General features: G+C 39.8%; 3 protein-coding genes across 3 annotated transcripts; all 3 read right to left on the bottom strand.

Annotated features, from left to right (window-relative positions):
- Positions 1 to 239: 239 nt before the first annotated feature.
- Positions 240 to 13,184, bottom strand: cfap57 (cilia and flagella associated protein 57; the record flags this gene model as incomplete). Its single annotated transcript, XM_083916400.1, has 21 exons — positions 240 to 482; positions 652 to 795; positions 1,008 to 1,142; positions 1,725 to 1,841; positions 2,279 to 2,422; positions 2,903 to 3,061; positions 3,180 to 3,353; positions 4,244 to 4,434; positions 5,480 to 5,573; positions 5,839 to 5,994; positions 6,264 to 6,425; positions 6,889 to 7,062; positions 7,882 to 8,094; positions 8,280 to 8,393; positions 8,935 to 9,100; positions 9,249 to 9,388; positions 10,248 to 10,400; positions 10,472 to 10,646; positions 11,335 to 11,594; positions 11,673 to 11,986; positions 13,028 to 13,184. The coding sequence occupies 21 exons, from the start codon at positions 13,182 to 13,184 to the stop codon at positions 240 to 242; spliced, it is 3,585 nt and encodes a 1,194-aa protein (XP_083772526.1).
- Positions 13,185 to 15,755: 2,571 nt separating this feature from the next.
- On the bottom strand, positions 15,756 to 18,080 carry LOC310949068 (zona pellucida sperm-binding protein 4-like; the record flags this gene model as incomplete). The annotated part of the gene is made up of 7 exons (XM_083916401.1): positions 15,756 to 15,926; positions 16,002 to 16,149; positions 16,327 to 16,519; positions 16,606 to 16,766; positions 16,857 to 16,954; positions 17,047 to 17,231; positions 17,327 to 18,080. The coding sequence occupies 7 exons, from the start codon at positions 18,078 to 18,080 to the stop codon at positions 15,756 to 15,758; spliced, it is 1,710 nt and encodes a 569-aa protein (XP_083772527.1).
- A 3,515-nt stretch (positions 18,081 to 21,595) lies between these two features.
- Positions 21,596 to 25,136, bottom strand: LOC310949069 (zona pellucida sperm-binding protein 4-like; the record flags this gene model as incomplete). The annotated part of the gene is made up of 8 exons (XM_083916402.1): positions 21,596 to 21,766; positions 21,842 to 21,989; positions 22,166 to 22,358; positions 22,445 to 22,605; positions 22,697 to 22,794; positions 22,878 to 23,062; positions 23,660 to 23,792; positions 25,068 to 25,136. The coding sequence occupies 8 exons, from the start codon at positions 25,134 to 25,136 to the stop codon at positions 21,596 to 21,598; spliced, it is 1,158 nt and encodes a 385-aa protein (XP_083772528.1).
- Positions 25,137 to 26,297: the final 1,161 nt, after the last annotated feature.

Below are 26,297 nucleotides of genomic sequence, written 5' to 3' on the forward strand. Positions count from 1 at the left end.
TGTTCATGGTGAATAAACAAAAACAATGGCTTTAATACACATATATTTAATACAGTCTTCATGGTGAACACGTGGCAAAATTAGCTTTAGTTACTTGTTGCAAAAAATCCCTTCAAAATCAACCCATAAAGTGTTAACTTTAAGATTAACTGGTATTTCTTCAAACTAATTTAGCAGCACCTACATGTGCTGGTGAACATGTTCATCGGTGCTGGAATATCCTATGGTGCTTATCAAATTCAACTGGGTTTGTTGTGTGGTAATATTTGCGGTGATGGCAAAAGGCAGGACACCGACGGCTCCTGGTCAAGAAAGCCGGTCGCTCCCTGTGGCTCCTTTCTCGGCCCTTCCTCTGAGTAAGGACGCGACTTGTTGGACTTCTTTAACGTGGCCAGCTGACCTTTGTAATCTTTGACCTGAGTCCTCACCAAACGCAGCTCCTTACGCAGTTCATTGATTTCAGTAATCAGAGTCATATTCTCCTGCAGAGCAGAAGAATAGCATGTGTTCAGTAAAAGCGCTCAAGTCGACATCATGGGAAGGAGAAACACCGACTGTCATGAGCATTAGACTCTTTGTCTTTGATTCAATATTTATAATAAAGAAAAATCGGATGTGCATCTCTAATGGCTGGTCAGAGGAATGTATTACCTTCATGATCTTGACGTAGACTTTGTCATGCTCCTCAGCAGATTTGACCAGCCTTGCCTTGAGACTACTGACAGTCTTGTCCATTTGATCCCGCTGGCGACCGAATACTCTCTGAATATCTTCATCTACGCTGCTTTTCTCCACCTTGGAAACAGCGCACACACAATTTTTACAGGCTATCTGCTCACATCCTTGGTATGAAATCAATGTAAAAACAGCTGCTTGACTGAAGTTTTTTAAGATAGCAGACACATGGTGGGTGTTTGCCTGAAAATATGACATATGTCGTAGAAGATCTCTAAGTAAAAGTGTTAAAAAGATGACGACTCTCCCCTTCTACTATAGGACGCACTCACCCCCGGAGTCTGCGGCACATAGCGGGCATAGATCATCTGTACACTGTCCTTCAGTTTCCTTGGCTCTTGGATGAAGCCCACACAGTTATGGAGGTCTGACTTGAGACGCTGAAGGTGTGTCTCCAAGTCTTTCACCTGACCGTCGAAAAGATATCAAAGGTTCACATGTTCTCACGTCTATCTTACGCACATCATGCACATGAAACACACCTATCAGAGTTTAATTTACTGTGTTTATCTGCCACACACCTGCCACTTAGGTATATGATAGGAGACAGAGGAACAACACTCTGTCATCTAACAAAATCATAACAAATAGCAGCTATCATTAAAACTTGTTAAAGCTAGAGATGAACCATGTACAGTACTTAGGGCTGGGTGATAATCCAACATGATAATTTACTTCATTCAGTTGAATCACATTGTGATTAAATCATATATCCAGATATGTTGATACACAATCACATCATTTAAATTGATAACAAGCAGATGTGAAGAATTTTAAGTTTACATTTTGCGCCAAGGTTCCTAATAAAACAAGAAAAATACTCCTGTGTATATAAAAATAGACCTCATTATATATTGTTATTGAGATATTAAATGACCTGTATCTGGATAGAAGATTTTGGCAATATAGCCTACATGGACTGTACAGCATGTGTACCATCATTCAACGCAAGTAGCTTGTAGAAAGTGTTAGTTACTGTACGTTCTCACTTTCTGCATCTCCTTATGCATCTCTCTATCTCTGGTCTTCAGTTTGAGCCTCAGGTCAGAGACGGTGAGCTTCAGATGAGTGTTGCTCTTGTCGATTTGCACCAGCTCCTCCTGCAGCTGTCAACAGGAAAGAACTTCACATCACAGTCAACACCGAGGTTTATGTTGAAGAGTCAGACAAAATGCCCCCGAACAGTTCAGCTGAGTGAGTACAGTGTAGAGAGTTTCTTTGAAAATCACTCAAGTATCTGATATCGTTGTGTCCAAGGGAAATTGACTGGTTTGCTTTATTACAAAAGCATTTTAATACAATGAACAAACCGGGATCAACCGCGTTTTAAAAAACATTACATTATCTTTCCATTATTGATAAAAAAGACAGTTATCCATCTACACACACACGCACGCACGCACGCACGCACACGCACACGCACACGCACACGCACACGCACACGCACACGCACACGCACACGCACACGCACACACACACACACACACACACACACACACACACACACACACACACACGCACACACACACGCACACACACACACCTGATGGATCCGCCCCTTCTTCTCGGTGATGTCATCTTGTTGAGGCTCAGTCTGCTCCTTCAACTCGTTTAACTGGAAATCAAGAACAAACTTCAACTTCTCCAGTTCCTGGTTCTTCTTCTTCAAGTTGGAGATGGTCTTGTCCTGTATGTGTGAAAGGAATTAAATTGAAGAGTGTGTTTTTACTGTGTCGACTTATTTTAAATCTATCTTAATATCTCATTCATTAGATTTTTATCGTCATAAAACTTAACAGAAGTTGTCTCTCCACACTATGATTCACTTTGAATGAGCAACAGCGGAAACAAAAACCTTCCCTCTAAAAGGCAGAAACCTAAAACATCATGAAAGCCCAAGGGTACTTTATTTAAATGATAACGTAAACATGAAAATAATAACAATCCACAGCAGCATTATAATTTTTCATGTGTTATTTGAGTAAATATTTAAATGAAAATGTAAAAACCCTGTTTGCATTTGCATAAAACTCCCTTAGAGCGAAAACACTAGATAAATGATAAAAAGGTAAAGATATAGAGCTTTAACAAAAATGTAATCAAATAAAACATCCAACCTTACTGGATTTTACATTAATCTATTTTAAATGTAAAATGCTGATGCCACCTTGTCCTGGTTGGTCTTTTCGTGACCAGAGATCTTCCGCTTCAGGTCTTCGATGTCGCTCTCGAGGGAGCGGATCAACCCCAGCAGCCTCTGTCGCTCCTGCTTCAGCTTGTTTATAGCCGTGCACCTGTCGTCGATCTGTCTCTGCAGACTGTAGAACTGTGATCGCACAATCATCCCCCAACAAGGAAGCAGGAACACAAAGAGAAGGAGATGACATGAAAGACAGACAGGGGGTACGATGCAATAAGAAGCCGGTAACAGGAGCTGGGGTCACCTTCTGTGTCATGAGACCAGTTTCTCCTTTCAGATTAGTGTTGGTCTCTTTCTCAGTGTGCAGCTTCCTCTCATACTTGATTTGGATGTCATGGATCTTCCTCTCCTCGTCCTCCTCTACTTGCTTTATGATCTCTTTAAACTCACGGATCTGCTGCTGTGCATCCTCCTGACACTGCACAGAATAAAAGGACAAAAGGAACGTGGAAACAAGAGCTTCACTGCTTTCATGTGGTGTTCCTTCTGCTTCATACGACACCATCAGGGCCTGTGTTCACAAAACATCTGAAGACTCTTAACTTGCTGAATCAGGAGTAACATAAAAATGGACATGTAAGTCCTAATTTGGGGACCCCTAAGTTTTTTTTTTTGTTTTTTTTTAAGAGCTTTTCACAAAGTGTTTTAGCACTAAAAGCAGCTAAATCTGTGAAAAGTTAGAAGTAGTCAAGAGCAAATCACAAACAATCCTAAAATGACTGCAAACTTGACTGAAAGACACATTTATTTCCAGTCATATTTTTCCACACTTATTTTTGTCTTTTGCTGTTATCTTGACTCTGAGTTTTCCTTTAATGATGTCCTTCCTTTCATGCACAAGCTTGGCAAGAAGTAAAAGCTGTTGTTGTTTGCACCTCTCACTATCACCATGGTTATTATAGTCTGATCGTGAGGCGTCTTACATAGGTACCTGCTAATTGTTAATGAGCTGCCAGACGTGTAAGAGGCTGACAATTAGCTGCTGTACATATACTGGACTAGTCGGCAGCTTACGGTATATTACTCTTTGTTTCATGTTCAATCATTTAATTTTCAACCCTTTATTCGGATATTGAAACATAGATCATACAGTATTTCTATCAAGAATTCACTGACAGAGACCCAAAACAGCCAATCACAGTCAATGCATCTTAGGAATTCTCCCACTTCCTTTGTAAAAGCTGGTCTCAGCAGCTTTGTTGTAAGAGGTACTTTCAGTGCTGTTTAGGAGACCCCCTACTGTGAAGAATAAATGTTTTGTGAATGCGGGCCCTGGTCACTAAAGTTCTGCTGCTCCTCCTGACTGACCTGAACCAGGAGCTGAGTCTTCTCCTGAAGCTTCGCCTCGTAGAGCTGCGTCAGCTCCTCCAGAGATTGGATTTTGCTCTCCTCAGTAGCCTTCAGCTGCTTCTCACAGTCTTCCTGCATTATTTGATATTTATGCTGAAGATCCTGGTACCTCTCATGCTCCACGATCAGCTTCTGGCTGTAGGATAACTCTGTGTGTGATTGACAGACAGGCAGATTGATTGATCCTTGTAAAAACCAGGGGCTCTTTCCATAAAGCATGCTAAAAAAAATCAAGTCCAAAACCTGTCTTGAATGAACCTAACAAATAAGTTGGTTCCATCAGTTCCATAAAGGTCAATGCAACCTCACGCAACAGGACTTATTTGAGACAAGTTTAAGTAGTCATGATCCCTGCGTGTGCACGCTGTTCTGAAGGAGCCTGAGAGGTCGAACACAGAACAAATGGATACTTAATGTTGTGAGATTCTCATCTATATAATTGTTTTTAAGTTCCTATCTATCAAAGAGTTAGTTAAATTAATAGTGATTAAACATTAATGAAAGCACTTGTTGCCTTCTTGCTGAGTATTCCAATATCAGTGTCTGTGGCCACATTCTCAAGGCTAGATGTAAATAGGCCACCATGTTATTGACGCTGCTGACAGTGCTTGGTCTGTCGGCTGAGAAGGCAATGTTGCGTTCACTTTTAATCGGAAATCGGCAACTTCCAACTGATGAACTGAACTGATGAATGCTAACATTAAGGATGCATAAACCTCCTCTTCTCTCCCCCCTCTGGGCAGGTCAGATCATTACCTGGTTCACCTCAAGCCCTGCTATGTGCCTCATATATATATATATATATATATATATATATATATATATATATATATATATATATACACACACATGAGTGTAGGTCTATATCTTATAATTTATCATTTTATAATTTATTATTAAAGGTTTTGACAGATAGTGTTTAATAAAGGCAGCACACCAGAGAATCAGTCGCTAATCGTGGCTTTTTCATTGAGTGTTACAGGAACTACAGTTAGCCTGACAGTTAGCCTGACAGTTAGCCTTACCATAGTGACTGAGCTTTAACTATGTTGAATTTGCTTTATGGAACTGCATTAACTGAAATGAGTCAGACTAACCAATATAAACCTGGCTTACAGTATATAAACTCACTTTAAGGAGCTCAGGTTACACTGTCCCTGGATTGCGCTGACACTGATCCTGTCCTCTTCTTACCTAAATCCTTCAGCTCTTTTGAGTGTTTCACAGCGACCTCTGCAGAACTCTCTTGGTGCTCACGTTCCTGCTTTTCCATCTCTGTCTTCATGGCCTGTAGGTACAGTAAATGGTATGAATAGACAATCAAGGCCACACAACCCCTGTGCTGACTCAGTAGAAGCATGCAGATTCTGCAAATAGGTTATCCATTTTATTTTCTTTATTCTTTACAAATGTACCACTAGACAATAATGAAGTAATGTTAGAAATAGTAATTGAATACAGGCATTGTTGGTTTCTGGTAGAAGTTTTGACCTTAAACTGTAACAGTATTGTGTATATATGGAGTAAAGCTGTGTGGTTGGTGATCAGCTGACCTGTTGCATTGTGTTCAGAGACTCTATTTGCTGGATGAACTTGTCAGACAGCTCCTTCATCTTCTCATTGAAGTTCATGTCCTTCAGGCGGTGCTGGTACTCGTTCTCCATCTGCAGCTCCTCCAGACGCATCTTTAGCTCCAGCATGTTCTGGGTCTGCAACACAGACAGACAGGAACATAGGACTGGATGATGTTGAGCTACTTACCAACTGCTATATTATTCAATATCAATCTCAGTGAGATCAACTGAGGCAAACAGAAAGTGAAAACTGTAACAACTAAAGAAAGAGGTTATAGACTTGTTAAAGAACTTTGTGGTCAATAAGTCATAACCGAAAAATACCAAGGCACGCTGCTTACAAAGTGAAAACTGTATTTAAACATTTGTATCTGCACAAAACAAACACACACACCCTAACACACCTTCTCCTCCAGGTCTGACTTGGTGACGAGGATCTCTTCAGTGTGGATGATCTGCCTGTTGCTCTTCAGTCCTCGCCCCTCCTTATCGATGACCTTCCACATCAACAGGCAGCCATCTTCAGACACTGTCAGCAGGAACTGATCATCAAACGTGATCACCATCTGCGGACACACAAGGTTAGTCAGTTAGACTTTTTTCTTTGTTGGTCTATAGATCATCTTGATACCAGTGCCGGTATTGATTCTGGTTATCAGTCTGATTCTTTATCGATCGCTGGTCAAGTTGTATGAAAAAAGGTAAACCCTTGCTGTCTATTAGGACTTTTTAGTATATTGCTGGTGTCTCCACCCTTACTTGAAATTATCATTTTACAGACATTACAGCTGCATTTATCATGGAATGTAGCCGCACTATTGCAGTAGCATAGACACATGCGTTTGATGTTATTCTTTTGCAATTAACAACTTTCAGAAAAACGTGCAGGCACTGACAGACTGACAGACAGAAACATAAACACCAAGCACTCAAAACCACCTCTGTGGTAGTTCACGCTTCAGTAGTTGTCTGCAGGACCACACTTTGTCATGATGACAGTGCTTGCACAGCATTTACATTTGGACCGACCTTGGTGATGGGGCCACAGTGAGCCTGGTACATGATCCAGTCCTTCTGGATAGGTAACGGGTATTTAATGGCTCTGATGGTTCCACTGGAAGTTCCGGTGAACACGACCCTACCAGAGTGAGACACAGCTACAGCGGTGTGAGCTACCTCATCGGCGGGAACCTCCCTCAGGACCTGTGGAACCAATAAAATACTGTGACAAATAAAGGTACATTTTTTATATTCAGTGCAGATGAATGTGTAAGAAGAAGGTTATGGTGTTTAACTGAATTAGTTACATAATAAATTCCTTGTTCTTTCTTCCTGTATGACAATGGATATATTTGTATATAAATAGTAAGAAAATTTGGTCTGTTAATTTGTCCTAATATGTGATGTTGCAGGATTGTTGGCAAAAGAGTATGATATACCTTTATTCTCAATTGAAAAATAAAATAAAATGAAATACAAAAAGCAAAGTGAACTCATGACAGTGCAGCTTTAATCAGATCTATTTTGCCACACCTTTAGGTTCCTGACCAACATATTGCCTCTGTTTCAAAAACAACAGTGGCTGTATCTATATTTTCTATGTTTGGCTCAGAGGTAAAGCGGGTCGTCCTGCATTCAGAAGATTGGCTCGATCCCCGGATCCTCCGGTCCTCATGTCCAAGTGTCCGTGGGCAAGACACTGAACCCCAAATTGCTCCCTGTGCTGCGCATGAGTGTGTGAATGCGATGTGAATGCTTACATTAGAGTAGATGGTTGGTATGAATGGATGAATGTGACTATGCATTGAGTAGAAGACTCAGAAGACTAGAAAGGCGCTACATAAGTAGAAGTCCATATACCATACATTTAGTAGAAACATTCAGAAAATGCCTTTAAAAAAAGTTTCATATTGTAAAACCTCCCTTGTAAATTAACAAGATGTTAAGCTCGTTGCATTTCCACTCGTTTTAACTGATGGAAACTCAAGAGCGATACAGTAGATACATTGTGTTCTCACTGACCTGACAGTCTTGGATCTCCTTCAGTGTGAGGTCTGTTCCCACAGCCAGGATGGTCTTGCAGTCTGAAGAGAAGGTGACATCTGTGTAGCTACAGGACTTGAGGACGCTCTCCGACTCACGCTTACCAGTCTGTGTGTTCCACTCGTACACCGCACCATCCATCCCACATGACACCAGCCGACTGTCATCCCGGCTCCATTCGATGCTTTGCACCTGCAAGAAAAGAAATGGTGCTGTGCTGTATCTTCTGGAGAGGCGGGGTTAAAAGCTGCCTAATGTTTGACAAATATGACCTTTCTCTCTGACTTTGGACACTGCCCTGCCAAAGGGACACATGGAGGCTCTAACTCACTCACTCATTCTTCATGTAGTATGATACTCTCTCCTGCCTGACTCACCTTTCCATTGTGGCCCTTCAGATTGAGGATGTTCTCAAAAGAGGTGACGGAGTAGATGTTGATGACATTTCCATTGACAGCTGCAAACATGTGGCCACCTTGGCTAAAAGCACACTAAGGTATGGAGAAATTTAAAAAACGTTTAAAAATCATATGCCTCTGATATAAGCAATACAGATGTACTGTGTGTACACACTATCAACTAGGGCCCAACAGATATGGGATTTTTGAGTCCGATACCGATACTGGTTTTAAGGGGAGAATAAAATAACATGGAATGAAAATCGACCTTTCTATGTGGATTTTGCACCGATATGACTCTGCAAAGGTACTCAGAAGGCTAATTTCCTACACAAGTAACTATGAAGCAATATTTAACATTATTATACATTGCATATATAATGTATTACCAGTTTAACCAATTGTCATCCAATTCTATAAAGATAAAATGAAGAATAAACAAAAATAAATCATCCCAAGCATAATTTTCTGGATGGTATATATAAAAAGGTTTCCACATTGCTGAATATCGGATTGCACATACGCAAATACGGCTAGATACTGATAGGACTGTGATGGCCAATATCAGCTGATAATATTGGCTGACCGATACATCGGTCTGGCTCTACAGTCAATACACACACATTTAACCAACCTCTCTGCAGCCGCGTACAGTGAACTCCTTGAAGGTGCGGATGTCATCGATAAGTAAGTTCATCAGCCTGAGTTTGTCGGAAAAGCCCACCAGGATGAAGAGGCCAGTGGGATGCAGGGCCACACTGTATGCCTCCTCCTGGAACTTCTTGTACAGCTCCAACACTCTAGTGACAGTTCACAGAGAGGCAATGAAGAGACACATAGCAAGTCCTTTGCATGCCATGCTTAGGCTCAGTGTTTATTAGGTTCACATAAGTACATCCCTTAGAATAACAAAATAGCAAAGAGCTTAGATGTGATTTTGTCTCTTACTTTGTTTCATAGTTCCAGATGCGGACAGACTGGTCCAGAGAGCTGGTGGCTACCAGAGGCTTTCGAGCACAGACGGACAAACCAGTGATGGACTTGGAGTGGAAGGACTGCAATAGGAACTCAAAATGTGCGTGTTCCTCCTGATGGACAAATGTTGATAGGGTTAACCTAAGGATCTGAAGCTTTGATGTGGAAAACATGAGGCAAGAGGGACAGTGCAGGAAAACAAGGGGAATAATGTGCCAAGGAAGCAACGGTAGGGGAGAAGGGACAAACTGCATGAAAGAGAGACTTAAGTCATCCTAGCGGTTATGTACTTAGGTACAGCAGTGCTTTAAGTGACTAACATCATCAACATGGTTGTCATGGCAATGCTAACATGCTGATGTAAAGCAGGTGTAATGTTTAGCAGTTTGCCATCCACAGTGCCATGCAACAAGAAGAAGAAAAGAAAGAAGAAAAGTAAGAGTGATTACTAAAAGAAAAAAGTAGGGAAAGAAAGAAAATGTGCGGAAAGAGTTAAAACGTAATCTAAATGACTATTGGTGACTAGCTAGTGTAGTGTTGGGTGGGGTTTTGAGGTAAGGAGTACAGGGACACTGTTGTGGTATGTAAACACTGTTCACCGCTGGCGGAGTTTATGATCATAAAGTGCCGTCCTTTCTATCAGCCGAGGGAGATAACAGCTTGTTGCTGTTTATATCCCCCCCACCACCAACAATGCTGACAGGGTTGACGTACTCTGGGAACTTTATAACAGCATCAGTGAGAAACAGACAGCCCATCCATACAGATTCCTCATCATCGCTGGGTATTTTAACCACGCAGACCTCAAGACTGTTTTCCCCCCTATTTCTCTTGCACTATTTAGAAATTAGACGCAATGGTCTCATTGAAATGAATGAGGATTCTGTGTTTTTATGAGGCATTTGGCTACTTTTTGAGCTTCCTTCTGGGTTCGTCAGAGTTACTCCCACCTGCTGGTAGAAGTGACTGTACCTTGTTGATGTCCGCAGACGACAGACTGAAGCTGTACAGCTGTCTTCTGTCTGTGCTGATGGCCAGAGTCTCCTCCGCTGGACTTATGCACATGGTGTCGATCTCTTGGCATTCAGCTGGGGTCAGCTCACTGCTACATGGGTCTGGTGGGATCTGACAGAAAATAATCACTTTGAAACTTACACAGAGCCTGCAGTACTACGTTTACCTGCACAGACATTTACCCGTATCTCCCTGCTTCTTCTATAACTGTCCTCCGTGTTCTTTTCAAAAAGACAGACGGTGCCGGACCCCAGAGAGCATGCAAAGCCTTTGGAGTAGGACAGAATGGCTGTGATGCGAGGCACGTTCGGACCTTCATCCACATCAGTGTCTTTGATCTTCCTCATCTCCACATGCCTGTGCAGTGAATCAGCAAAATCCAACATCAGAACCAACCAAAATCATATTGATAAGCTGGTTTGATTTAAATGTACTGTATGTAACCTATGAGTTTATAAAATAATCTGTGAGAGTGTAAGAGTACTCAGATTACTTTTGATGTAATTAGTAAAGTAACTCATTGGTTTTACATTTCAAGTCATCAGTTATTTTATTAGGTTTTTAAATAAATAATCTGTTACTTTTAAACTATTATATTTCCCTGCAAGAACCACTGAACTACTGCCCCCTGAGCCCCGACGGTACCCTCTTGATTTTATGTTTATCCTACTTGTGCTTGTATAAAATAATCTTTAATGTAATGGGGATATTCCTTCTGCTTCTGCAGAGTTACACACTAGGCTGTGCATGACGATAGAGTCAATACATTCAAAGGTAGGTGTACAGACTGCTTCTTTCCCTCTGGACAAGGAATCGCAAGTGTTTTCATTTTTGGTAATGCAAAAGTACTGAAGTTACTTGACTTAGTAGATAACACTGTAATGTAACGAGTTACTTTTAAATATTATTTTCTAAGGCTTCTTATTTACCATTTTCTAAAAGCAGCCGAAGTGACAGGAAAAGGTGGTGGAGAGGACGAAGCCTGGGCACTGACTTTTAAAACTAACATTACACAAGACGGTATTAATGATGTCCAACTTCTGACCTGTCGGACTGCTCCGGCACAGCCTTAGACACCACGTTAATCTCTCTTCGCAGGTCTCCAGAGTCAAACACCAGCAGCCTCCCTGTGTCCGTTCCAGCGATCACTCGCTCCTCAGTCATCCAAGTATGACACAGGAAGTTGATGGACTCCACCTTTGGGAAGCTGATCTGTTTCAGGGATCCCTCTGAGTAGCGGAACAGCTTCAGCACACCTGCTCCACTCACACAGAGCTGCATGTTGTTGTACGGGTTGAAGCTGACCTGATGGGACATCAAAAAAACGGTATAACATGCACGTAAAAGAGTGGCTGTGGGTACTGTTACAGCATGATGACTCACCTGGGTAACAGAATTATTTAAGGTACTGGTCTTCACTGTTGCAATGACTTTCTGTTTTTCCCAAAGCCAGAAGATCAGCGTCCACTCTGGGCCACCCGTTTGGCCTATCAGGTACTTGGAATCAGGGGAGAAAGCCATGCATACAAACTCTTGAACCAGCATGTCTCCTGCAGTCAGAACCTTTCTCTTTCTGCCCTGCTCATGCTGCAGGTCGAACACCGTGATGGTGGCCTTCTCACCACACTCTGACACTGCCAGGTAACGACGGTTGGCACTGATAGCCAGAGCACGCATGCTCTGACTTTTCTCTGAGCCTGTAGACAACAGAAATTACATTACAAACAACCAATATACGGAAGCCCTAAGCGGTCATACATAACATACATACTATTGCCTCTGTTTTCCTATGATAACTAGATAATTTTGATTTGTTTCTCGTCATAACTAGATCATTAATTTGATAGATAATGAATGAAACGTGATAGCCTGAGATTTCCATCACACCTGACATTTCATGCCCAGTAAAGACTTCGCATATCTTGAGGCATTTCCATTGCTAGGCAACAGCCTTAGTCCTTGGTAACTTCCTGTCAGCTGATGTCATTCACTTACACTGCAACAGGAAATAAACTAGGACTGTTTTGAATGTTTATGTATACATCTTTGAAAAGGTCCATAGGCAACACTTACAGATGATTTCAGTTGGTCATTTACTGTTATGAAATTAAACTGTAATCTGTTTATTTATGTGCACATTGTAAGACTCCTCCCTGTACTGGTATTTATGTTGTTGTAATAAAATATTGTTGAGAATAAAGTTTGTTTGAAAAACAGTAGTTAATGAGGACATCAGGCTCACTAACGCCTCTGATAATAACAATAATAACAATAGCTTTATTTAAACTTTATGAAGCTGAAGACTTGCTCACCGTCTTCTTAGATGAGGCACACTAATGTGAACATTATCTGTAATAAAAAGGTCAACATAAAGCTGTTTGTGTCTGGCCTTGACTGAAGAGATATGTGATGTTGATCGATATTTTCCTGCTCCTCTGACATTGCAGCACAGATTCTCTAGTTCTCAAATTAATTATCTCCTTATCATGGGAAAACTGATCTAAATAATCTCGTTATCACAGAAAACAGAGGAAATAAAATGCATAGTATGTACGTAGACCTTCTGGGGCTTCACGTACCGGCATGGAAAACAGAAATAAATGTATATACCACATCATATAACCTGAACAGGAACTCAATAATGGGAACAGCATTAGTAAGGTACTTTAATTCCTCCATATGATGGAGGAATCCACATTGCAAGAAGAAGATGTCTACTTGACAACCATTCAGCTCACCTGGAATAAACCTCTGACATCTTTGGGCGGTGTTGAAGCACACACAGCTGTTTCCGCTGGGGAACACAACAGTTTGCTCATCGAAGAAGCACAAATTGTTACTCACACCTGTCCGTAGACCGAAGGTGAAATGAGACTGTGCAACAACAGTGGCCATTTTTAGTTTTTTCAGAGTTTCAACTTTTTTTTTAAAGACCCGAATCGACTTTAAAACTATTCAAGTCTGTAAATACTCTCACCGCGTATCAATTACCTCCTCCAATTTATATTATTTTACTTTTGAAAGCTAGACAGGAGCCCGCGCGACTGATAAACACAGAAACAGGTAGGCTAGTGTGATTAGAGTCCTGTCGCTAAGCAACCAGCGATATCTCGCGAGAATATGATAACTCGTTTAAAGATAGTTGTTTTTGCCCACGTCGCGACACCATATCATACAGCCTTTGCATTTTCTCCCCCGTTTCTTTATTTTTCCCCCCCCGGACATTATACCATAAATTAGCTTCCTAACTGATGTTGGCCTTCTAATGAATGATTTCCGCTTTTTGTGTCCTATCCCGAGATTTCGAAGACTGCCCGCAGTTCTGTTCTTTGAGGCAGAGCACGCTCATGGGTGTATAATGCATCTAAGTGTAATCTATAGCTCTGTAATTATGTTCTTTTTGCACTAAAGTTATCCTTTTTTTAATAATTATTAAACAGCTTTATTTAAAAGAAGTTGACATATATACAAATAATATACAGGGAACAGTATACAGGGGAAATACAGAGAACATGTGCCAGGGGTGATGTTCATTATATAACAAGTTTATACATATTACAAACTACAATGGTTTTAAATGCCTTTTCATTTGCTCATTTGGTGAGTAGCTTAAAGTACAGTTCAATTTCTTTTTGAAAAACATAAAAACAAGGGTGTTTCTTTGAAAATGTACTTCAAAGAATGTGAAATTCTTAAAAATTAAAAAAAGATTTATAAAAGTAACATTTCCTTCTTTCTTAGGGTAATTATGGAAACCAAAAACAACATTTTCCCAAAGTAAAATTAAATCTGCAGTGAAAGAGGTAATAATAAATTTGCTAAGGTCTGCCCATAGTTTTTTTCTTGGTAATTGTCTTTATTGATTGAAAAGTACAGAAAATCTTACCATAACAACAGACAGTAACAGGAAATCGGTAGGTGAAAAATTTTGAATCTGTGCAAACATTTGTGCAAAGAAAAATAAAATATTTAGTGAAAGAGTCATAATAAATTTGCTAAGGTCTGCCCATAGTTTTGACGTGGAAGAACAAAGCCAGAACAAACGTTTCTGGATGACAGAAAGCACAGTTCATACTAATGTCCTTTTTACATTTTTGCATATTTGGATAATATTTGTGTATGATTTTGTAAGAAACCTCCTTTACCTTATTTGTGATTTTAAACTTGTTAGGAAGCATCCCAGTTTTTTCCCCAATCAACACGATCTGTGAAACGATACTGAACAATAGACAGTAATTTTAGGGGTAGCAACAATATCTCTTTGGAATAAGGCACGTACTTTTTTAAGTATTATTCTTATGGGTTAGTTAGAAACATATTTTTCCTTCTGGAGAGTCAGTTGAATATGGAAAAGATACATGTCTAGATGAGGTTGTACAACTGTTTTTAAAGAGCGCCTGATGGAATAGCATTAGTGACAATCATAGTCTTCTGCATAGACAAGGCACAGCAGTTCACATATATTCTGTGCTTAACTAAGAATTACTTTTCATGATTCACTTTCATGTAACACTGATGAATATCATATTTTGTTTTTATTTAGTTACATATGAATGAATCATGTGTCTTAACCAAGAAAAAGTTATTGCTTTATTATGAATATTATGAATGAGTCAGCTTAAATGGTTTGTGAGCTAATACTATGTGATATATACAATTTATCTTTTGCTAATTAGTGTCTAATATGCATTTGTAGTTTATCAAAATAGGCCTAAAATGCTTGCAGGGAAAAGAGGGGTTTCTAACAAAAATAGTTCACTAAGTTCTTCAGTCCGGTATCTTAATGCTCTGTCTTTAAAGGTAAAACTTTATGAACAATGCTCTCCTCTAGCTTAGAAAAAAACGTATTTGACAAGGTGAAGTACCATTAGTTTTAATGGATCTTAAATACTTAATACAATTAAAACTGCAAACATTGTGTCTGACATAAAAAATAAGAATAGTTCCCCTTTACAACTCCCCACAACATAAAGCTCGATTGGGTTTAATGAACACACTATATGTGGTAAATAATAACTACATAATAAAAATAATATGGTCTGGTGTAGGTTTGCTGACCAAGGTGACACAGATACAGTACTAGTAAGATGAAATGAATTTTATGAGATCAGTTTTACATTTCTAAAGACTTCATTCTCATATCACATCAAGAAAATTAGGGACACAGGGCATAGTTGCTATTAATTATTTACAGTAAACAATTATAGAAAAGTTAATTGTATTGTCATATTTTGGAGGAACCATTAACCATCAAAATTTACAGCACATCATAGCCAAAAAAAAGAGTTTTAATACAAATTTGACGACAATACTTTGAGGATGCATTGTATTCTTCCTGCAGAACACTTTTGACTCTTAAGTCTTTTTGCAAGACATTTTCATTTCAAACCATTAATAACTGAATCGTGTTAAAGTTCCAAATCTTTTTCTAACTTTCTTAGACAAAAACCTGAGTTTGCCACTGTGCTAATTTTCAGCAGGGACCATGATCAGCGGTCCAACAGAAGCCACAACCTTTGGCTCAGCATCCGTTTGGTCCACGGCCTTGACATCTCTCTTCCTTTTTCTGAAGCATGATGGTTCACAGTTGCGGCCGAGTCCACCAGTGCACACAGCTGTACTGCAGTGAAGGTACACCTGGACAAGGAAAACAGGGTTGGCAGAGCAGTACAAAAATAATTTGTTGCAGGAGTGAGTGGATTTAATCATCACCTGTTCCTTCAGGGGTTGCATTGAGTTAGGGTCCACAAAGGCGAACATTTTGAAAATGAAACGCCTGTAGTGAGTAGGGAAGGCCAGACCAGAGGAGGGACCAACTGGAACCAGGGAGGACATGTAACGATCATTCTTGTATGGACAACTGGAAGAAAGGAAAATGATATCAAGACAATGACACTGAAATTAAATAGAATAAGGAAGTCAATGCTTTCATGGTATTCATTTCCCTATCCATTGTTCCGAGTGAGCAGAATTTAAACTCTGACAGAACATGTTGATTCATCATTAACAGGACAGGGTCATTTGGCGTTTTACTTACCCGTCTGTCAGAATATCCCACTGGGGCAGAGTGTGAGGGTTGGGGGTTGAGGTTGTCCAACAGCGACCAAGAGTCAGAACAAGGTTGGGATCTGTCTTCTCAAGGAGTTGAACCTCCGCGTACACAGGTTCCCTCAGTACTTTGGTTACAGGATAGTCTGCATCCGCGTAGAAAGAGCTATAGGCCGCATCCGCTGTGAGAGCAGAGACCAGTAAGTAGGACAGCCAATATTATAAAATCTACAAACACATTAACACTGCCAGGCTGACATAAACCTACCTTCATTACAACCCTTTGTATTGCATTGTCCGTTAGCCAAGTGCAGGTGTACTCTGATGGGGCCCAGAGCAGCAACTGAGAGAGGAGGTTGTAGTGGCGGGAATACTTCTATAATCAGACTTTCAATAGAAGTGCCGATGTACCTACACTGGAAGAGCAATCTGAAAAGAGAAAACTGGCATTACAGTATTTTGCCTGATCAGAACTTTTAATTTGGCATAACACACATACACACAAAAAATATCACCTACTCAAAGGAGCTGTCCCTGGTAATTCTTCCAAGAGGCCCAAGATCCACTTCAAATGAGGAAAACATCCTGTTCTCATAGATTATGACACCAGGCTCCTCCTACAAAATGTAAAAAAAATCAGGCAGATGAGATAACAACTTTTTGAAAATTGTCTTTATTTATTGAAAAGTACAGAAAATCAGGGTCTTACCATAACAACGGTGGCACAGGCAGTAACAGGAAATTGGTAGATGAAAAACTCTGAATTTGAGGCAACATGTGTGCAGCCTTGACCTTCTCCCAACAGTGAGATTGACTCGAGGTCAATGTTGGGCAGAGTGGCATCTTTGGCCACTACAACGATGAACTGGGCATCCTTGGTGCACTGGACAGTTACTGTTGGCACAAAAACAGGCATTCACGGGTTAAAAAAACAAATGTAGAGCACTGTTTTTGCTTGCTTTTGCATGACAGTCTTTTAAAAAACTCACCCTTCTTTCCAAAGTAGCACGTCATGCCATCAAAACAGCAGCCTATGGCTTCACATCCAGCAGCGGAGATATCAGCAATTCCACATGGGACTCTCAGGTTTGCTGCCACATCACAACTCTGGGCTGGAGATGCCACTTGCAGACTCTTCTTCGCTGGTGCTTGAGAGACCTGTTGTTTTTGAGCGGCCTGATCACCATATCCAAAAGGATTTTGCTGAGCAGAGTGCTGCTGTTGTGCATAAACCTGTGGTTTTGCAGTATGTTGAGGAACCATCTGTGCTATAGGAGTTTGGATCTTTGGCACTTGAGCATGGTGCTGCTGTTGTGCATAAACCTGTGGTTTTGCAGTATGTTGAGGAACCATCTGTGCTATAGGAGTTTGGATCTTTGGCACTTGAGCATGGTGCTGCTGTTGTGCATAAACCTGTGGTTTTGCAGTATGTTGAGGAACCATCTGTGCTATAGGAGTTTGGATCTTTGGCACTTGAGCATGGTGCTGCTGTTGTGGATAAACCACTGGTTTTGCAGTATGTTGAGGAACGATAGGTGCTGAAGGAGTTTGGACCTTTGGTATTTGAGCATAGTGCTGCCTTTGTGGAGCAGCCTGTAGTTTTCCAGCATATTGAGGAACCACTGGAGCCATCTTTATCATCCTTGGTTCGACCAATGAGTCCTGAGCTTCTACCTCTGTCCCAAATAAGCACCCTAGCAGCGCCAGGGCCACTAAAGAGGTGACACTCCAGCGATTTGCCATGATTCAACAGCAGTTGGACCTGGAAAGTCCCCAAGTGTACAATTTATGTATGCTGCCACATTTATATGTGACAAGGCATGATGTTTCAAAACCCCACCTCTGAGGCCAAATAACCACCAATCACAGCCTGGATGATTTGAGGGTTCTTTTGGCAACTTCTCAAGATCTGTTGTATGGGTGGGATGAGGGGATGGAACAAGCATCCTATCAGATCAAGCCACTGGGTTGTATAACAGTTTGACATTGAAGTATCTGTTGACAATTAAGGTCGCAATAACCTTTCTTTAAAGGTCTCTGTGGCCTCAAGCTTTATTTGTCATCAAATGTTTATTTTTCAGGTGCACATTGGTAAACACATTGATCTGTTGCATTTGAGGGAATTTTACAACTTATTTAATTTAATTTAGAAAATGATATCTTAAATTATTCTATTGCTTCTTTCGCTTGTTGTTTTTAAATGTCATTTTAATGCTTCTCATGTGCTATATAAATTGCCTTACACTTGATCTATCTATCTATCTATCTATCTATCTATCTATCTATCTATCAATCTATCTATCTATCTATCTATCTATCTATCTATCTATCTATCTATCTATCTATAATCTATCTATCTATTTATCTATCTATCTATCTATCTATCTATCTATCTATCTATCTATCTATCTATCTATCTATCTATCTATCCATCTATCTATCTATCTATCTGCATGTGTATTGGCAAATATCTGGTGATACAGTCATGATACAGGGGTTAAGGTTCAGTACCTAATAACTTGAAAGCTACAATAATATGGACTAATCTTTGAGTTCTCTGAAGTGAAATTTGGTGCACCGCGGGGTTAGGCCCGTGCCCCTATGCTCTTTTCTATTTATATGCTTCCCCTGGCTTACATCATTAGTGAATGCAGCGTTAAATTGTATACTTACGCTGATGATGCACAGCTATATGTACCAGTGAAGCCAAATGACCTTTCACATATCTGAAATTAAGAAGTCTACTGGAAAAAAAACTGATGGATAGGTTTGAACTTTCTGCTTTTAAAATGTGGATAAAACAGAGTTATTACTTATTGGGCCAGCTAATCATAAACATTTGTTTAAGGACCCATGTGTTTATATTGATGGCTGTATTTTTTTGTGAAAGCTCGAGCATCAAAAACCTTTGAGGGATTTTTGACCCATGACTGAGACATTTTGACCCCGTCCCACATCAAGTCTATATCAACACAGCATTGGTTCATCTCAGTTAACGTCACTTTAAACCACCTTGTGTGATGCCCTTATACTGTTATACATGCCTTTGTGTGCTCCAGACTTGATTATTGTAATGTCCTGTTTTCTGGCCTCCCTAATTATGTCAGAGTTATCCTGCTTGCAGCCAGAAATCCTAACAAAAACTGGGAAACTTTGATTACATAACACCTGTTCTGGCCTCCCTACACTGACTCCCAATGCTGGCTCAAGCTGATTTTAAGGTTTTTTCTTTTAACTTGTAACCACCATTCTTATCTGAGCTTATTACATCATATCAACTGGGACGCCCTTTTTGCTCCCTCCCCTTGTCCTGGTCATTCCCCCAGTAAACAAAAAATCTGCTGATTACAGGGCTTTTTCCTACCCTGGCCTGCACCTCCAGAATGGCCTCCATCACATATTAGATAAGCAACTTCAGGTTACATTTTAAAATCAAGATTAAAAGCCCATTCGATTACATTATATTATAACTGACCATAAACCCATGAGTAGCCTTGATGGTGGACTTTTAATGTTGTGTTAATTGTTTTTCTTAATTGCTATCTGAATCATTTTAGGTGTTCTTATAACTGTAGAGAGCATTAATGGTGATTCTACACTTTAAATAAAAATGTAGTGATTGAACATATTGCAATATATTACAATATATTGCGATACTGTAAGCAGGGTGTACTGTATATTGCAACTTTTAACCGGATTATAGGAAAACTCTCATAGTCTTAAGAACACAACCAGATGTTGTTATGATGTAGTGGTAAAATAAAATTACTGAAGATACAACAACACTGCTACCTACAAAATTATAATATATAATTAAGATTATATATATGCATTGTAAATCCTTCTTTATAATAAGTAATACAATTTACAATTCTAACCCTATTTTGCTGCTCATATGCTTTATTTTTATTAGTGAAAGTGAAAATTTGAATGCAGGATTTTTACTTGAAAGTGTAGGTTGCTTTTTAACATAGAGGTATTAATGTCCTTTAACTTATAGGCAAGGCAGGTTTATTTGTATAGCACATTTCAACAACATTGTAATTCAATGTGCTTTACATACAATATTAAAAGCATTGGAAAGAAACACATATACAATGACATTTCAGTAAAATGATAATAAAAATTACAATAATTGAATGATATTAATAAAATATAAAAACAAGTTATTAATGCTACTAAAATGAATTTTAAAAAGGGTCTTCAACCACTGTACAGGATAATATTTATCGATTTTGCCATTACTATACTGTCGCTGGTTAACACTTGGTGTGTTTGTTGACAAATCTACATATACACACTGGTGCAATTACATTAATTACATGTGGAAACATTCAATTTTAAGGACTTCATTCTTCTATTTAGTTCAAATAGAGCACTTACAACTCTTTTTCAGTAAACAGTTTTTCAAAAAAGGAATCATGAATTGCATTGAATTTTATTATATTTGGAAAACATCATCGTAACCAAAGTTAAGCATTAACTCTAACTGCTTAATAAACCCTCTCAAGCAATGTTTTTAAACACATTGTCTTATGACTCTGAATAACCCTGATTTGCCAATAATAGGTACTACTGTGAAGTCCAATCCAATTCTATACATACTATCTTTATGAAGCTTAAAATGAATTTCATTTTGCAAAACTTTGTTGGCGTGTCCAAGATAGGAGTTGATTTAGGTATAATGTTATTTTTGATGCTGTAGCTCGTCGTGGTATTGTGCTGAATTGAATTATATTGAGAGGTGTTTTGAATATTCTGTGTGCCGCCTCAATAAAAACAAGGGCTGACAAAACAAAATAAATGTTTTAATACAATACAACTTCAGCACTCAAAACAACCTCAAACATAACCATTTAAATTGACACATTGCTGACATAATGTTAAAAAAAATAACTTAATAAGATTTTAATATGATTTATTAAAAGGTAATTGTATAGATTTGGTAGTTTTGCCAGACAAACTGGTAAGCTTTCAAAGTCAGTTATAGCTAATGCATAAAAACTTGACTATAGCCATTTTGGATCTTCCTGCAGCAAACCTTTAGCTCTTAAGTCTTTTTTGAAAACATCATAAATATGTACATTGTCATTTTCATTTCACATCACTTATAACTGAATCATGTTCATTCATTCATCTTCAACCGCTTGTCCCTGTCGGGGTCACGGGGGGCTGGAGCCGATCCCAGCTGACATGTTAAAGTTCCAAATCTTTTTACTAAACTTTCTCAGCCAAATTCTCGAGTTCAACACTTAGTGCTAATTTTCAGGAGCGACCATGATCAGCGGTCCAACAGAAGCCACAACCTTCGGCTCAGCATCTGTCTGGTCCACGGCTTTGACGTCTCTCTTCCTTTTTCTGAAGCATGATGGTTCACAGTTGCGGCCGAGTCCACCAGTGCAAACAGCTGTGCTGCAGTGAAGGTACACCTGGACAAGGAAAACAGGGTTGGCAGAGCAGTACAAAAATAATTTGTTGCAGGAGTGAGTGGGTTTAATCATCACCTGTTCCTTCAGGGGTTGCATTGAGTTAGGGTCCACAAAGGCGAACATTTTGAAAATGAAACGCCTGTAGTGAGTAGGGAAGGCCAGACCCGAGGAGGGACCGACTGGAACCAGGGAGGACATGTAACGATCATTCATATATGGACACCTGGAAGAAAGGAAAATTATATCAAGACAGTGACACTGAAATTAAATTGAATAAGGAAGTCAATGCTTTCATGGTATTAATTTCCCTATCCATTGTTTGGAGTGAGCAGAAGAGTAAACTCTGACTGAACATGTTCATTCATCATTAACAGGACAGGGTTTTGGCGTTTTACTTACCCGTCTGTCAGAATATCCCACTGGGGCAGAGTGTGAGGGTTGTGGGTTGAGGTTGTCCAACAGCGACCAAGAGTCAGAACAAGGTTGGGATCTGTCTTCTCAAGGAGTTGAACCTCCGCGTACACAGGTTCCCTCAGTACTTTGGTTACAGGATAGTCTGCATCCGCGTAGAAAGAGCTATAGGCCGCATCCGCTGTGAGAGCAGAGACCAGTAAGTAGGACAGCCAATATTATAAAATCTACAAACACAATAACACTGCCAGGCTGACATAAACCTACCTTCATTACAACCCTTTGTATTGCATTGTCCGTTAGCCAACTGCAGGTTTACTCTGATGGGGCCCAGAGCAGCAACTGAGAGAGGAGGTTGTAGTGGCGGGAATACTTCTATAATCAGAGTTTCAACAGAAGTGCCGATGTACCTACACTGGAAGAGCAATCTGAAAAGAGAAAACTGGCATTACAGTATTTTGCCTGATAAGAACTTTTAATTTGGCAACAAACACATACACACAGAAAAATATCACCTACTCATAGGAGCTGTCCCTGGTAATTATTCCACGAGACCCAAGATCCACTTCCAACAAGGAAAACATCCTGTTCTCATAGATTATGACACCAGGCTCCTCCTGCAAAATGTAAAAATTTGGCATTTTTTTGTTTTAAAAAGTTGTCTTCACTGATTGGAAAGCAGAGAAAATCAGGGTCTTACCATAACAACGGAGCCACAGGCAGTAACAGGAAATTGGTAGACGGTAAATTCTGAACTTGAGGCAACATGTGTGCAGCCTCGACCTTCTCCTAACAGTGAGATTGACTCAAGGTCAATGTTGGGCAGAGTGGCATCTTTGGCCACTACAACGATGAACTGGGCATCCTTGGTGCACTGGACAGTGACTGTTGGCACAAAAACAGGCATGGATAGAGTGAATGTTGTCCATACTACAGACCAGAAAGAAAATGTAACAAGATTATTTTAGTGTTTACATAGAGTACAGTGAAGCTAAATGCTATATAAGTATGCTAAGCTAATTACAATGACAATTTTCATATGATGGTGTTCACCATCTTAGCTGAGCATGTTTCGTAATTAGCACCAATTTACAGCCAAAACCTATTGTAATGATAGTTTTGCAGGGATTGGACAAGCATAGCCAGTCATGATGCTAGCATGGCTTAGAAACAAAGCTATGTTAATGATCACAGTGGAATTTATTTAACAAAGATTTAAAGTTCACGAATAATAATAAAAAATCTATTGTGGTGAAGGATGCCAAATCAGGTGACATCTTGGCATCATTAGTAAAGTCACTGCAAAAAAAAGTAAAATTACAGTAAATACTTTCATAACATAAGTTAAATGTAGCATTTTTAGTATTTTTTCTATAAAGAGCATTTTACTAGTTAAGTAATACAGCAGAATTTACTCAATACAAACAAAAAAGCAACTCTATTACACTTTGGAAAGCAATAAGAGCCCAGTGCAAAACTCACCTGCTTTTCCAAAGTAGCACTGTCGGCTGTCAAAGCAACAGCTAATAGCTTCACATGCAGCTGGAGAGATATCATTGCCTCCACATGGGACTTTCTGGCTCTCTGCCACCTCACACCTCTGGAAAGAAGGCTGCTTTGGCACACCAGGATGGTAATTGGAAGGTGGCTGGGAGTGATGTGGTTTCTGTGGTTGATTCTGTTGCTGTGGTGGATTTGGTTTGTATGGCTGATAAGGTTGATGCTGATTCTGGGGTTGATTCGATTGTTGTGGTCGAGTCTGTTGCTGGGGTTGATATGGTTTGTATGGATGATGCGGTTGATGCGATTCATATGATACGAGTGATTCATGTGGTTGCTGCGGTTTAAGAGCCTGTGGTGGAAATGCTCTTGGATATACATAAGGGGTTTGGCCATACGACAATTGGGAATACTGAGTCTGTCGTGGATAAACCGGTGGTTTTGCAATATGTTGAGAAACACTCGGCATTGAAGAAGTCTGGACCTTTGGTGCTTGAGAATATTGAGTTAGTTGTGTATAAACCTGTGGTTTTGCAGTATGTTGAGAAACACTCGGCGTTGAAGAAGTCTGAACATTTCGAGCTTGAGAATATTGAGTCAGTAGTGTATAAACCTGTGGGTTTTCAGCATGGTGAGGAACCATCGGCGTTGAAGAAGTCTGGACCTTTGGCGCTTGAGAATATTGAGTCTGTTGTGGATAAACCTGTGGTTTTGCAGTATGGTGAGGAACCAACGGCACTGAAGGAGTTTCGACCTTTGGCGCTTGAGAATATTGAGTCAGTTGTGTATAAACCTGTGGTTTTGCAGCAGGGTGAGGAACCATCGGCGCTAAAGGCAATTCGACCTTTGGCGCTTGAGAATGTTGAGTCTGTTGTGGATAAACCTGTGGTTTTGCAGCATGGTGAGGAACCATCGGCGCTGAAGGAGTTTCGACCTTTGGCGCTTGAGAATATTGAGCCAGTTGTGTATAAACCTGTGGTTTTGCAGTATGTTGAGAAACACTCAGCGTTGAAGAAGTCTGGACCTTTGGCGCTTGAGAATATTGAGTCTGTTGTGGATAAACCTGTGGTTTTGCAGCAGGGTGAGGAGCCATCGGCGCTGAAAGAGTTTCGACCTTTGGCACTTGAGAATATTGAGCCAGTTGTGTATAAACCTGTGGTCTTGCAGCAGGGTGAGGAACCATCGGCACTGAAGGAGTTTCGACCTTTGGCACTTGAGAATATTGAGCCAGTTGTGTATAAACCTGTGGTTTTGCAGCAGGGTGAGGAGCCATCGGCGCTGAAAGAGTTTCGACCTTTGGCGCTTGAAGACGTAAAATAACCAGTGGCGCCTGAGGAGGTGGAGCACCCTTTGTCATCCTTGGTTCAGCCAATGAGTCCCAAGCTTCTACCTCTGTCCCAAATAAGCAGCCTAGCAGTGCCAGGGCCAGAAAAGAGGTGACACTCCAGCGTTTTGCCATGGTTTGACAGCAGTTGGACCTGGACAGTCCCCATGTCTACAATTTATGTATGCTGCCACATTTATAGTTGACTAGACATGATGTTACAAAGAAACCCACCTCTGAGGCCAAATAACCACCAATCACAGATTTGTTTTTTTTCATTAGCCACTTAAAAGCTTCAGGGGTGTATTATGTAATGTTTTTTATATATATATATATAAATATATATTATTCCGGTGGATGATTTGTGAAGGCTTTTGGCATCTTCAAAAGATCATTTGTATTGGTGCGACAAGGGGTTTAAACATGTCTCCTATCAGATCAGGACACTGACATTATTTATTGACAATTAAGGTCACAAAAACCTTTTCAAATGTCTTTGTGGCCTCAAGCTTCATTTGTCACCAAATGTTTATTTTGGTAGAGCACAATGCACAGGACTTCTCGGATTTAGTTTGTCAATTAGTCTTTCACCTATAACTAAACATTTAAAGGTTTACATGACGCTAAGGCTGCGGACAAGCCAGACGGAAGATATATAGATCAATTCCTCAGAATCTGGAACCAAGTTTTGTCATACTATGCCATACTGTGCTTCAGCTTGCTGAAATAAGGACGTTCTGCAATAAACTTGTCTTTGCTAGAGTGTTAATGAATATGAGAGAATTACTGAGCCTTTCTTCAGCTTGTTGTCTTTACTATCAACGATGGAGTTTAATGTGAGAACTGCCATAGTTATGACAGTAAGTTACAATTTAGGATGTCTTGAGCGATCTAATTCACATGCTGCAAAAGTTCAATTAGAAATATTTCAATGGTTAATGTAAGGAATCCTCTCCAACTGTATATAAAAAATAATTATTCATTACCTGGACTACAATAGGAAAGATTTGACCCAAATAAAATATTAAGTAGAAGTACTTTGTGTTCGTAACAAATCCACTACAATAATAGCATTTTTGTATTTGAGCAGCACTTACTACACTGTGTCCAAATGATGACTAAAACTATTTCTAAACTAATAATCAGTTACAAGCGATCCCTCCTCACTCCAGTAATCTCCTCAAGAAGGTTGCCTTATATAGACATTATTATATTATATATAATATAACAGACCGTGTAAGGCTGTAGCAGCAAAGCATCTGCATGTGTTGAATTGAGCAAAGGTCACTTTTATTG

The sequence above is a fragment of the Echiichthys vipera genome (genome assembly GCF_963691815.1).
Source record: "Echiichthys vipera genome assembly, chromosome: 7".
NCBI lineage: Eukaryota > Metazoa > Chordata > Actinopteri > Perciformes > Trachinidae > Echiichthys > Echiichthys vipera.